The 15,376-nt window shown below is 41.9% G+C and overlaps 1 protein-coding gene across 3 annotated transcripts in view; it reads right to left on the bottom strand.

The window, feature by feature from the left end:
• LOC308123763 (ADAMTS-like protein 1) overlaps nt 1-15,376 on the bottom strand; it is an 88,453-nt gene that overhangs the window by 30,250 nt on the left and 42,827 nt on the right. For 2 of the 3 annotated variants that reach the window (XM_080486422.1, XM_080486423.1), the window contains exon 3: nt 1,350-1,477. In XM_080486422.1, coding sequence (XP_080342548.1) covers nt 1,350-1,477 — 128 coding nt within the window. Of the gene's footprint in view, nt 1-1,349; nt 1,478-4,206; nt 4,353-15,376 lie in introns of those variants that run through there. The other variant, XM_080486424.1, reaches the window with a different exon arrangement.

Raw genomic sequence — 15,376 nt, forward strand, 5'->3', positions numbered from 1 at the left:
AGTCTGGACTTTCTTCTTTAAAAGAACAGATTAACTCAAATCATGTTTAGGAACAAGGTGACAAATTGCCCATGGCATGTTTCCATTTATCTGAAGGTCAACTTACAATTTACTGCTAATCTTCTCACACTGTCATCATGTAATCGCCACGATAATGACCCAGACTATGATCTCTCATTTTAATGTGTTTCAATGAGTGTATTCCCTTTATTCTACCTTCTTATACACTTTTTTACAAATGTAAAGAGGGTCCATCAAGAAGGGATCTTGACTATGGCGGCACCATGTTTCAAACTGGATGATTGGGTGGGCGGTAACAAGGCCCCAAATGGGAAATTCACATGTAGACTTCTTATATATTGAAATTAAAACTATGCAGCTCGTATTTGATGCATTCAACACAAGTTTGTTACTGAAACTTTAGTTTAACATTTGGTTTATTGTAAATATGAACACACAGTCCTTTGCCAGTGGGTATTTGAGTATTTGCAGCTGTATCCGCATAGAATCAGCTTTGTCCTGTGGCTGGACATTGGTCCTTCTGAAAGTGTCCCAATACGTCTCACCTGATACTCAAAACTTGTCATAAACTGGCATCAACCTTTCAGCAGAGCTCAGCTGTTCCGGAGGAGCGACGTCAGCTTTAAGATTTTACGAGATGAACAACAGTGACAAAAGTAACGCTATCTGACAATTACCAATAGTGCATAATTTGCAGTCCAATTGCACATGAGAAGTGAATGGACACTAAGTCCATGCTAAGTGATGTGAAGTGGCATATTTGCAAAAGAAAAACAAAACAAAAAAAAGTTGTGGCCAATGTACTGCCAATCCCTCACTTACGCCAGGCGAGGTTTCACTACTGCAGCATGTGCTTGTGTTTCCACCAGAAGCAGCTCAGTGCTTCACTATGCGGACCTATAATGCCGCCTCTATTTTAGACGGAAGCTGTGTCAAGGTGCAAACAAGAAATTGAACCAGACAGGAAGTTTCCCACATGAAAGGCACAGTAAATCCGGTAAATTTCTCAATAAAACATCTTGTGTCAACAGACCGTGTTTCACTTCGTTCATTAAACATTAAATCATAGCTGGTGGCAACAGACCAGAAGTCAGAGGCACAAAAGCAGAGTTTGACAGTGAATGCTTAAGTGTAGGTAATATCCAAAAAAAACGTTGAAGTCAGTCAATAAGCAGAATCAAATGGGAAATTAAACATGCGTAAATTGCCTCATTGATGCCATACCAGTACTCTGTATCAGCAGGTGTGCTCACATTATTGTATCGATGCATTGCGGAAAGACATTTCAAAGATTACCTATCAGGTGTTTAGAGGAGAGCTGGCCTTACTTGGAACTGAGGCAACGTCGTAGGGAATATGAAGCTCCTCCGCCACAGGTACGAGAGCATTCGCTCCACGAGCCCCAGGCATCCCACAGCGTGTCTCTGTCCTCCTCTGAACGGGCTGTCCGGGAGCTCTAGACCGCAGAGAGGAGTTCATGGTCAGTCTTGCACAACCATTGTTATCGATACGCATCATTTTCACACTGTTTTCAGATCTAAAGCCACAAAAGAGACCAACCATTCATCCATCTATTATTCTGCTTTATCCGAGCTGTCTCGGGGTGAAAGCCTAATGTTGTGCAAATCCGATGGAGAGTGAGATCCTCTCGATCAGTTCAGATTTATTTCTCAAGGCCTAACATATTTTTCGAAGCAGATTTGACCGCGCTGACTATCCTTGCTCTCAAGCGAGTATTTATTTGTGTAGCTGGCGCTGTCAGGTGGATTGGATCATCCGCCGGAGCACATGAGTTAACGTTCTTGCTCTTGGCCGTGCTCGGCGGCCTCGCTCTGCTCGCTGCCGTTTCCAGCACCGAATGAATGAAGTCTAAGAGCTACATTTTCTGAATACCAGGCTCAGATTAAGTGAAAAAGGAAAATAGATCGCTTTTGCTATCTAGAACAAAGACAGCGTAAGCTCAGTCTGCTCAAAAACTGCCGGTGAGTGAAAGCCAAAAAGGAAAAACTGCTTTTGTACCAGTTAAATGGATGAAAACCTGGAAAATCCAAAATATGGGAAAAGAAAAAAAAAAAAAAAGAGCTGGACCTTGGAACTAACAGTGGGACAAATCACCCACCCCGTGTGGCAGCAGGAATGTGTCTCGGTAGACTGGAGGTGCAAACATATTTAATAAAAGAATCTGCCATTCAACTGAGGTTTTAGAGCCCTTAAAAGAAACTGATGGATAAGAGAGAGAAAAAAATTATAATTTTCAACAACAGGAAACTTCGGCTGTCTTTCTGGTGCGGTTAAGCCATGAAGCAACCTCCAAAAGACTGCCAAAAAAAATGCTGCTATTGTGTCCTTTAGACAGCCTCGCACTGTGGGTGCTTTACACCATGAGGTGGCAGTTTGGCTTGCACATCCAACCGAGTTTTTCACAGTGACTCAGAAATCCCAGATCTTGCAGATTAAGCATGAAATGCAAAGCAAAGCAAGTCTGGCTCCGCAGAGAACTCAGAATAATATGAGGAGTTTACATCAATCACCTGTTCTTGGAATGATTTTTTTTTTTTACCCCACTGAGCTGACAGCAAAGGTCCACACGTGTATGTGAAGTGCCCGGCTTTAAATATTTTAGAGGGAGAATGTATTTATTTTGACTTTTTCAGCCACTTTTCCAGACAGAATGACACAGGGCTTGGTTTACAAAGATGAATGAGTGATGCAGGTGAAAGTTGATACAAGGTAATAGCTGTTTTCTTTGGGACATAGCACCAAAAACACCCATGCTACAAAGTGCAGAGAGGGGTGGGTTATTAAAATGTGCGTGGGGACTGATATAAATGGCTGTCAGCGCCGATGACGCCTGAGGAACGGCAGAGGAGAGCTGCAAGAGCTAAACACACGGCCAGTGGAGCCTGCAGCCAAACACATCAGCAACGGTGCTACTTTCTACACAAGCCAACTATTTCAATGTTTGGATCACAGTAAATAAACACAGGCTGTACTCTGGGCAGCCAGTTAGCGCACCACCTTAGGTCTCCTTTGAAAAGCAATCAGCAAATTTTGCACTCAATTACAACCGAGGGCCGTGTGTTGTGGAGCCAAGAGTGCCGGGGGCGTAACGAGGCTGATGAAGAAAGAGGAGAGGAAACAAACGGAGGGACGAAGATGTTGTTTGGCCAACTGTGCTGCTATTGTTCTTAACGAGGGCGGAGGAAGATGGAGCTCTGCTTGTTGGACGACCGTCCTGCTGGGCTTTTGGAGCCAATAATCGAAAGTCTCAAATATCCAGTTGGAGTCTTCCTAACCCTCCACCACATGTCCCACCTCTCCTGCTCTAAAGCCTCCGGCTTTTTATCTGCGCCGGCCTCCGTCAAGCAGGCACCATGCTCCTTTTGGTATCAGGAGAAACTCTCTAATAACAACTGATTACACAACAAAGCTGAAATATTTCCAACAAAAAAAAACCAGCAAATCCAAGAAGCCACAAGAACTTCACAAGTTTGTCGTCTTATGTTTTCACATTAGGTGGAAGAGAGGAAACAGGGGTGTGATAAAAGACCAGTCATCTCTGTGTCGCTGCTCACGCTGATGGACAGATTGTATTAGAATCGCTTGTCAGCGGCTCAGATTAAGTACATTTTCCTCAAATGTGGAAAACTGCACGACAGGGAAAAAGAAACCCGACCCCGGTGGCTTCTTTTGCAGACTGTGTCAATATGCATATGATGGCCTTTTCAGTTGGCAAGACATATGATATTTGCACATCTGCTGAATCCCTTGCCATACGCTCCACGCTGCACGGCAATGTACTCGCTGTCGTGGAGTGAGGTAGCCACCGTAATGCAACAGGGAGCTCTAAAGTCAGACAATTCATCCTTCTACACGAGGACAACTGCTCTTTAATTTTGTGACTTGGATCAGAACTACTGGAAGTGCCGGAGCTCAGACAGCAGAAGACGACTCATGCTACTGTAATTACTCCGGTGAAGCCACCACTGTATAGACTGCGAGATCTGGAGGATGCATTTCAGCTGCACAGGGTGACATCATGCAAACACAATAAAGGCATTATAGTGCGTCGGCTTTCTGCAACCTTAACAAGCAGTTTAAAGAAAATCAATAACTCAAGCTACACAACAACAATGTAACCGACCAGGAAATAAATTGGAAAAAAAATAATACAAATTACAATACCAGAATGAGAAGCGCTGTCACCAGGAGTTTGCAAGATGTAAACTCTTGCTCCATGCCGTTTCGAGGTGTCCTGATTGTACGTTTGTTTGAGTGTGATGCCCCTGTCTCTGGGTCAATGTGTGTCCTGCCTGCCTGGCTGCCGTCTCCTCTCTGACTTGCTCCCGTTCTTCCTCCTGAGTAACTTGGTGAAAAAGAGGGAGGGAGGGGAACTGGGAGTGTGTATGCGTGAGTGTGTGTGTGTGGGTTTCAGTGCGTGTGTTGCGTGAATGTGTGGGGTGGGGGGGGGGGGGGGGGGTCCGAGCCCCTTGAGTGGTCAGCTCTGGCACCCCGGCCAATCAATAAATGGGCCTCAGTCACACGTGCTTGTACAAACAAGGAGCTGAGCCAGCTGCAACTTCACAACTTCACACATTGCTGTGTGTGTGTGTGTGTGTGTGTGTGTGGGTGTGTGTGTGTGTGTGTGTCCTAGTGTCAGACATAACTGGCAAAACAGCAGACAGACAACTATAGAACCATTGTCTTTTTTTCCATTTCTCATAATATCTCAAATATCTGTCTCTTGTATTCCTCCCTCTTTTTTTTTTTCCCCCAACTTGCTCCTCTTTCTTTCTTTCTTTCTTTCTGCCTCGTGCCACTGCTTCTTTTTTAAGCTCCGGCTGGTTTTGCACGTTCCTTTTTGAGAACTTTGTTTTGGAAACGTCTGGAATTTGTAGTCATGTTGCTGGCGTCTTTGGAAGGAGCTGTATTTAGGCGCACGCTCAGAAAGGGTGGCGGGCTCACATCTAAACAAAACGGGGACATATTTGGAGTCACATGAGTCAAGACTGCTTCTTTTTTTTTTTTTCACGAGGAGTTTCATGTGAAAGTCCCATGTAAACCAGATGACATAGTCTGGTCACTGAAGCTATCGGGATAGATTTCTCAAACAGAATCACTTTTTTTTCTCTTCTATTTTTCCTCCAATTCTTTTATGAGCTGAAGGTCCACTTCAATGCAGCCTTTCATAACATCTGGCAGTTTAAGCCAGGGAACATTTACACTGTGGAGGTGGGGAACAAGCCAGGTGTCCCCTGGAGGGACAAATCCTTTGGTTATAGAGGGGGGAAAAAAAAACCTACCTGGAAAGATAGACAGCTCCAGCCGCGGTGAGACTAATACGATACACCGAGTGGCTTTCCAGCTAAAGCTGGACACAAAAAAACAAAACCCAAGAGTTGACTTTAAAAATAGAAAAATAAGTGTCAACCTACTGGTGTTCCCCGATGTGACTTACAAGGTAGAGGGCTATCATTCCAAATAGGCTCCAAAGACAATAAAAACTCTGTGTCCCTTCAAATTAAGAGTCCAAATCTGCCCTCCAATCAAACACCAAATCAAAAACCACATAATTACTATCAATTAAGGCTGGCAGGAATGTGCTGCACTCCAGAGCAAATCGTCGGCCGCCTCAACCACGACATCAGACTCTTGACACTTAGAGGACGCACGCAAACTGTCTGTATTTCATTTCCCCAACAGCGAGAAGTCCTCGCTCACTGCCCACAGTACGGGGCTTAGCTTGTTTGATTTGGTAAAGCAAGATGTCTCCACATTCCACAAATTTGAGAGAATTATCTAAACACACACACACACACACACACACACACACACACACACACACACACACACACACACACACACACACACACACACACACACACACACACACACACTCGACTATCCACTTAACACGGGGGTATTTTGCGGTACCAGCGGGGAGGGACGTGGACGTGCACGTCTTTCACAGGATAACACCGGCGTTTTACCCCCATGCCGCCTTAATCCATAACCTTCTGATATTTGCTTTCTGAAGAAATCCTTCTCATATTTGCAAACGTGCGACTTCAGAAAATAAACTGCGGCGTCGGTGATGTGCCCGGAGTTTAAAACCAAACACCCGGGGAGGAAATGAATGCGTTTGATTGACGCGAGCTGGGAGCCAGTTCTCTACCACAACATTGTTGGAGGTGTCCTCTGACTGGTTAAACAATAATTCATAAAGATGATGAGGTGAGAAAAAAACAATACAGTGTATTGTTATTTAACAGGCTGAGAGATTGAGTTGCACGAGGAAGCATGCAGGAGGTTCGGCGGATTAGGGGAACTGATTGTACGCCGACAAATGTGGTCATCTCGAGTTTTAAAAGATTATTCTGCTTTATTACAGGCTGGGTCTTTCCCATATATCTTATCTGCTATGATAACATTGCGTGCCAAGTAATTGCCGACATCTGGAAACAATGTAAAATCACAGGGATCGAAACAAGCAGATTGTAGGTTGTAAACAGATAGTTTAGTCCACCCACTTAGAATCACATTACTGTGGTGACTCTTCCATCAGTCCCGGAGATGTGATGCAAGATAAAACATAATACGATGAGGTCATTCTTTGGTTAGTTTTGGGAGCCAAAATGATTCACTTTTAGCTGTAATTGTTAGGTTAATTACCTGCATTATGTAACTCAAATTCTAACAATTACATCAGACTCAATCTCCAGCCTCCGGCATGAATTCTTTGGATATTTGGGCATCATTTTCTTCTGAACATGTAATATTTATACATTTTCCATGCTCATGTAGTTATTCCTACGGCCAAAAAAGGCCCTAATCTTACCATACAGCAGATGGTAACATGTATGGCAAAAGATGAATTTTCTATTACCAAATATCTATGGAACAGAAAATGGCTTAGCAGCTTAATTGTCATAGTAGTATAAGAATTTGGAAGATAGGAAAATACTTGATTAATACTTGATTTGGTGCATCCAAAATATTAATACTATTTCTTCAAAATAATATGTAGTTTTTTGATTGCCATGCATATGGATAAAAACAATGCTGAAGACACTGTAGTTTGACTTTCATGCCACTAGTTGGAGCTGTGTTTTTGTAATACAAACACACCAGCATGAATTCAGACAACAGTGAGATGCAAACAATCAAATTCCTTTTAGGCGTCCCACTAAGGCCCACTCACTAGCTGGTGTATGCGAGTCCAAATGTGCATTTTATTAGAAAAATGCTTTCAAATTTTAAAAAGTGAGCAATCTTGACTGGCGGTAGTGCACATGTGCAGCGAACCACGTTTCAGAAAGGTTGCATTTTATAAAAATCCTAGCCTTCAAATTATTCCTAAAAAGATTTATACACATCTTTTTACAGCGCAATGAAAATAATAGTACAATACAACTACTAGAATTTTAACTAACTGTAGCAGTTTTACATTACCATTGTAAATACCACTGGCAAATACGTCCTTGACCTTTTTCATTTTTGCAAAGCTCTATACCATCACGAATAACAGGCGATAAAACTGTCATTCTTATATCATATTTAAACATATGATCTTCTGTATAATGAGTCATCGATCCCCAAAATATTAAAAAAAAATAATAATTTAAGTTAAATTTGCTTGTCGTTTCCGCTTTCCGGCATTATTCTGGGAAGCCTACCAACCTGTATCCCTTTAAGTTCTAAAAACATGCTATCATTGCTTCCATCACCACTCACTGTATCCCTCATGTTTAATGCTTTTGAGGTCTTACAAAGAGGTCACCCAGTCGGCTTTCCGGGCAGTAGGAGTTTAACTGATCCTTTCCTCTCCTCCTCTGTGGCAGCATACAGGGTCAAATTAAAAGATTGCCATATTATGAGGCAATGACCTGCGTTAACGGTCCCAGTGTTCTCAGAAAGAGAGACAAATGAAGGTAAAGTTACCGGCGTCTGCTGAACTCAAACTCCAACCCTGGGCTCCCGTGGGGTGACTTAAACGGCTCAGGCGGGATAAATAGTAGCCTCCCACCACCCCCACGAGCGGCGCATGTGCTCCAGGCATGATTTACACCAAAGTCATTGTTTAAAAGGCTTTCTGGGCCACGGTATAAAATGTTTTACCAGGACACAAATTTTATGACTTGCAGCTGAATATCGGCCGCACTTCCCCATCCCACCAAAACCAGCAGATTAAAATGAAGACGTGACGCCCTCACAATCGACTCAATCCAATTTAAGCCAGATGGGAGGTGAACTGAAAAAAGTGGCAGCGCCGAGTGAGCAGCATCACTGCTAAAACACCCACTTTTAAACACTTATCTCGTTCTATTCGTCAGCGTTTTTGACTTTTTCTGTCCAGCTTTTGATATAGATATATTTGGTTTCAGTTGATGGTAATCTGTGGATGACAGATTTAAAGGGTCATAAAAACACCTTCTGAGGATACTGTGCTCTGGTTTAGGTGAGAGAAAGAATTGTGCTGCATGCAAGGCCTCGGAATAAATAACATGCTCTTGAAGAGGCCAAACGCCAAACATGGCCTTTTAGTACAATCATCCCTGCTGGCATGGAGTCCTGCAGATCTTCTGACTGAACTCCCTGCAGGTCTGCAGGGAAAAGCATTTGTTCTGCCTGGATACTTGTCCCAGGACTTTTTACATCATGAATCAAAACAACATGATTTGTTTCTGAGAAATCGGAGCTCATATTGAGGACTTGTCAACTTGCATTGCCCAGGAAGAATTGGAGAGAATATTCTGGTTTGCAACGGCTTCTACATCTGAAGATGGGAAATTTTTTTGAGGAAATAGCACAAGTATAAGGAACAGGGGGAGAAGAATGATGATGATGATGATGATGATGTTGTATCAGATTACATTTTGAAATGCTACAACCTGATATAGACAAACAATCAATCACCGCACTCTAATGTACTTCAATATTCACGCCGTCGTAATAAAGATTACTGGTAATATGTTTACCATGATCAAAGTTAAAATTTCTCAATTCAAAGACGACTACAACTATCGTCAAGGCATCATATTTTACAATAATTTATCTATACTTTATAGTGACATCGTGAATAAGCCCGCGACCACAATCTGATCCCACCTGAGCAAACCTCTGAAACTCCTGGCGCGGCCGCAGCGCACGGGAGGGATCGAGCACGTAATTAAGAATCAGCAGTGACATTTACGGCTTCCTGAAACTGTGTTGATATGTTCTCGGCACCGAGCTTTTCCCATTAGCACATCGAAAAGCACTCGTATGTTTTAGGAGCTTTCTGGTGAATGCACAGGCTGAGACCATCAGGGTTCCCACTACACCAGCTCCACACACACACTCTCTCTCTCTCCTCCCCTCTTCTACTCGACCACGGCCACTGTGGCATTTTAAAGAGGGTATGAAAAGAGGGGATGTGCATAAATTAGCTGCGTAAAGCCGCTGGAGTCAGTTAAAACTGGCCCGCCAAGGTGGGCTGGAAGGAAACGGGGAGCGTGGGACCTGCGTCCAGATCTGGGCAGACGCTAAGCATCAGGGCTTATTTATGGACGAGCCAACGACAAGTTGATCCCATGTGCTTCAATATGGAGACCCTATTGCCACATCATCTGGGTATTACAGCTCCTCAGAAAGGTTTACACACGTTTTCCGAAAGTGTACTTTCAGTGTAGGAAATCAATAAAAGCGTCTTGACTTTAAAGTGGTTAAATCCGACCTGCCAATGTGATTGAAGGGTGGTTATGTAGCCGTGCCAGAACGATCATCAAGCTTCGTATCTCCAGCGTTTCACTGTCATAGCTTATTGTTCTGATGCGTCTTTCTTACGTTTACTTCTTGTTGCTGTCACGACTGAAAAGGCTTTCCCTGTGAATTAAAATACACAATGCAGCTGCTGCCGATTGTCCAGTGAACTTGTGGAGGAAAATAACTTTTAAAAATAAAGAATATCATAAAATTCTCTTTTGTTACAACAGTTACAGACTAGATATAAAGACCAAACAGATTTTTACCATCTAACCAGCACGACGTGGGTTGTGTTTTTTATTTCTTATGGAACCAAATAATATTGTCCCATGATGTGAAAAACATGAGGAAATCCGACATTCAACCCCACAAAAAAAAAGAAAAGACTACTTGGCATGCAGTTTGAGATTTGTTGGCGCGAGAGTAGAGGGAATAACATTCAAGATGTGAGCGGGGCTCATTCTCCCACACATTATTATGTATAATCAAAAAAATACAAATCCATAAACATTCAATGGGCTGATACAAACATTTTGGGATTAAATCCAAAAAGCAAAGTACTTCAAACTATTTTCTCAACTTCAACTTTATCAATTTATTATTACAAAGTCAGGTAATTCATGTAATTTTGGAAAAATGTCTTGGCAGGCCTAACTCTAATTACTTGAAGCAACCAGGTAACAAGGTTCAGCTAAACACGATGGATGCTGGGTTTGTTTTGTAAAGAAAACGGCATGTGAAGGAGGTTCCTCTCTCGCAGACCAACATGACAGCATTGATTGCACATCCTCTCCCTCTTGGTGCCGTGAAACTGAACAGGAGACGTCAGCGCTCCATCTGGGGCCGTTCACCTTCAGCACACATCCTGCTCACGACATCCCCTTTCTCTGTTCAACGCCTTCCTGTCTGACAATCTCATTTGTTTTGGTTTCTGATGACAAAAATAAATAAATAAAAAAATAAAAGAGGTAGAACTCAGGATGAAAGAGGAAGAGGGGATGATTCTCAGGGACGAGTTTCATTCTCGATATGTGAGCAAAGCTCGGCGGCACTGGAGACGTTCATGAAAACAGAATGTGAGCTGATGTCTCCCGGTCCAGCTCGCTAATGTGGCTGCTCGTTTTAGATTTAAGAAGATATAAGCTTGATTTTACAGTGACAAGAAATTTATTTTGTGTCTCCTAAAAGAAATGTGCCTTTCATTGAAAGACTTGGCCACGTTTGTTTTGCTTAAAATTTGTTAAAAATGTCACATCTGGTGCCAAATTATAGGCATAAATACTGGATTTCATTAGGTTTTTTTTTTCAGAAAGTTGTTGATAGTTTTCAGATTAAATAATTCATTTATGACGAGACCATTGTTTTTATTGTTTTTTAAATGCGCTACATGCATGTTACTTTTGTTAACTTTGGGTTCTGTTGAGGTAAAACCTTGTTTGACAGCATCTCGTTGGATTGCAATCATGACTCCACTGATTACATTAAATCCATCTTCTCTCACTTCACAGGTTAAATCCTCCGTCTGTGTCACAGTTTTCCACTCATGACTTTTTTTTTTTTTAAAGAAGATTAATAACTCAATCATCCACTTAAAAGTTTCTCTAAGGCAGTTGGAAGCACTTTTTCAGGACTCCCGAAGAATTCAACAGCCAGGTTGGCTTTTCGCAGAGGTCGTCTCTGGAAGCCTCGCGTGATGATTAAAAAATATTGCGGTCATTTGCAGCAGCCATTTACAGTAATCAACAGTGTGAAACCCAAGCTTTTTGGCTGCACCAGACGCCATCAGGACTGCAGAGCTGTAAATACAACATGTATGATTAGGTCAGAGTTCACGGTCGCATATAAAAATGTTGATCTGTGCAAAAAAAAAAAAAAAAGAAAAAGTGAGAAAGTGTGCGAAAAATAAAGCACAGATGCGATGGAAAAACCGACTCACATATTCAGAAACCAGAAAAATACGTAAGAATAGTGACTAACAACTGGTATTCAAGCCATTTAATGACAACATGAGACCAAAGAGAGATGCAGCTCAAAGCAATAAAACAGTTCAGACATGAAACAGACTCTCTTGTTAACATCTTTCATAATTGCAGAACGAGACGCAAACAGTTCACCCCAATTTTATTTTTTTTTGAGGGGGGGGGGGCGCAGACATAAAGGAGCAGCTCCAAATAAAAAAAAAAAAAAGGCACCTGGTTTGTCTCAGAAGCTTATTATTCATGATGTGTGAGTTTGGACTTTTTACACTCAAAGAGAGTTGAAGCCTTTCTTAGCCACGAACGACGTGTCTGATCTCCTGTATGCGCTACACGCGGCTCCAGTTTCAAGTTTTTAACCCTGAAATTAAGTCACATCAGCTACATGTGTTTTCCATTGTCCAAAATGTATTGTGTGTTTTGTTTGGCTCCGGGTTGATCAGTGAAAGTGATAGTAATATGCTGAAGGTGGTCAAAGCAGGCTTTAACCTTTTTTTTTTGTTTTGTTTTTTAAACTTGGTTAAATGGTGTCGCAATTACACAGAGAGCATAAAGACGTGTGTACCCCAGTGCCTTCTTCTGACCTCTACATGACCTACAAATATGGAAACCATCAAAGAAGAAAAAAAAAAAATAAATGGATGACACTTGGAGCACATTGTTCCTATTCCCTTTGTGAGACGGAAATTCACAGAATCTTTTCAGGTTTTCAGCAAAAACACTTCTAAAGCCATTACTCATTTTATGATGAGGGCTCGTCTCTGGATGAAAAACGCTGGCTTTTACTGATGTTCAAATAAGTACCGGCCAGTTTGGAAGCATTGTAAGGTGATTTGGTCTTCTGATCTTTGCTACACTGACCAGATTAATTTTTTTGTTTTTTTAACGATTCCAGCTTATTCAAAGTAAAATATGGACAAAATACAAACTTGTTCAAGATATTACTATGTTGTGACCACAAAGGCCACGCTAAAGAATTGAGAATGTAGACGAAATTCAATTAGTCAACAAAAGTAAGTTAGAATATTGTGAAGTGTAACAATAGAAGAGAATCGCAAGTAAAAAAGGTACTATTCCTGTTACAAACAGTATTTATAAAAAGGAAAACTTATTTATAGTCCTAGTTTTTACTGGTTCCGGCTGTAAGTCATTTGAAGGCGCTGGGAATGTCAGAATAGATCACATTGAGTGAAAAATGTGTGTGTCTGGAAAAAAGCTGATTACAATTAAGCATTCTGTCTGTGGATGCCATTATGTTATAAATCAATATGTTTGGAAACAAGACATTCTCAATAAGCATTTCAAACCGGTTTACATGAAACAGGGATCAAACAAATACATTCTTTATGCTCAAAAGTGCATTTTTCCACGTCTGAAGCCAAAAAGATGAAATGACACAGGCTGTTATGTCATAAGCGTCCTTGTCCGGAGCTTGGCAGGGTGCTGAAAGTGCTGACGGGCCTTTCTAGCGGTCGCACTTCAACACATCAACTGGGCTTTGTCCTGCAGCGCCCGCGTTCAGACAAAGGAAACGATCCATCAGCCTGCCATAGCAACAGCTCTGCAATCGGGGCATTCCTCGCCCATGTGCTTCTGCCATCGACCCAGCAAGTCCACAGAGAGACGCAACCACAATGCGATGGGGTGCACGAGCGATGGTTTTTCCATTCGATGCTGTGGCGCGAGAGAACGATCGCAGACTGAAGCGGTGTGTGAAATTCTGAAGACGATTGGTGATGAAAGAGCGGGAAGACGGCCATGGTTACGTACGATTCGTGTCCGCTGGCATATTTCTATTTCTGCCCTCTTTTTCAAACTGTCCCTTCGTCCAGTCTTTGTCGTTTGTTTTTGACTTAAAGGACTTTCTCTTTGGAGTTTGCATGTTCTCTATGTGCGCGTTTTCTCAGGATACTCTGGCTTCCGCCCACATTTCGCATGTGTTTCCACGTGTGTGACTGTCTTAATGTGTTCTCATATAGACGTATAAAAACGTACTTCCCAGTTTGACGGCATTAAAATGTTTTTATCTCACGAATAGTTTCTAGGATAGACTTTAATCTGCACAAGATATTTAAATGAAGTGTATTCAAACTTGACAGAAAGGCCCTGGAATAACAAAGGACCCATAATCATGGTGATTTCAGACAGCAGGGTGCCATATTCCCTATGAATAAAAAAAAAAATCCAAGGACTCGAAACAGTTAAAAACTTGATGCAAGTTCGAAGCTGCAGTGCAGTGAGCCTACACAGCGGTCATGTACAGTACAGGAGCCTGAAAAAAAAAAAAAAAGTTCTCCATGTCTTCACGACTTTGGGTCATGATTGCATGGGGGGGGGGGGGGGGGGGGGAATGTCAATTTATCTATGATATGGAGTTACGGGATGTATGCAATGCTGCTCTCCTTCGAAGCGTGTATCTGAGTGCACTCTGGGTAATACGTTGGAGAACGTAAGAGTAAAAGTGACAAGAGAGCGGAACAAAAGAAAAGATCGGAAACCTCGTGTGTGAGCGATTGTGCAGTTCACATTTGCATGCCAAGAAATACATCACTCCCCGAATTGCACTTTGAGAAAAAACAGTTTATATAGCGGAGCTCACGCCTTGGGCTACATTACTCTTTATATTAGTGTTGAAACGGGGAAATTACATCAAGTTTCTCTTTCACAGTTTACACAACAAGAATCACTGAGTGCACGCTTGTGAAAAGAAACCTCGCGCGTCCCGCTTTCGGACGTTAGTGTCAAGTGAACGCTCGCCCAGGTGACCGGGAGGGAGAGGAAACATTTGGATGCATGACTGAAGAGTAACCACACCGGAAAAGAGCTGCAGTGGATCAGTTCACCCCCAGTCCGCCCGCTCCCACATATATAAAAAAAACAACAACACTTCTACCCTGTTTTCCCAGGAGCCCTTGGACTCACAGCTGTCTAAATACGCTACTGTAGTGAACTCCCAACCAGCAGGGCGTTTGCACTGGTGTGTATGTGGAAGCCTCGGTAGTAATGGTAGACGAAGTCTGATCTTCACTTCAACGACAAGCTAAATACGAAGTGCTGATTTCTAATACTTGTTCAGTTGGAGTTTTTACATACATGTAAATTGTAGTGATGTTTTTTTGTGCATAGATGCAGGATAGTTTTAAACTCAATGGTGTATAATTACAGATTTAAACTGAACTCAACTGAACAAAGCACCTCTCACAGTCATTTTAACATTTTTCTATAAGGCGGGTTCCTCACAGTTAGTTATTACTAAAAGCATTGTTACAACAAAGAAATAAACTGCCAAAAAAAGTTGACCAATTATCTAAAATATCAGTAAAATGTCTACTGCAGTTACAGTATAATTTTATACACATTCATGGAACCAAAACATTACTGAAATCATCATAACTGATTTTTTTTTACATTTATTTTGGATGATTATGTTAAAGACTTGATTAAAATCAGCTTGTGTTTGTGTTCCTTATTGGAAAAGATAATACACAATAGGAATTGATATATTTTCGCTGCCGACATGCAAAAGAAACCAAAGTAGTAAAATGAGTGTGTGTGCAGATTACAGGGTTGGTGAATTTCTATCATATTCCATCCAAAACTTAGCTGTAGTCGGTCATATTGTTCTTTTTAAATAA

This window comes from Lipophrys pholis (assembly GCF_963383615.2).
Source record: "Lipophrys pholis genome assembly, chromosome: 18".
Lineage (NCBI taxonomy): Eukaryota > Metazoa > Chordata > Actinopteri > Blenniiformes > Blenniidae > Lipophrys > Lipophrys pholis.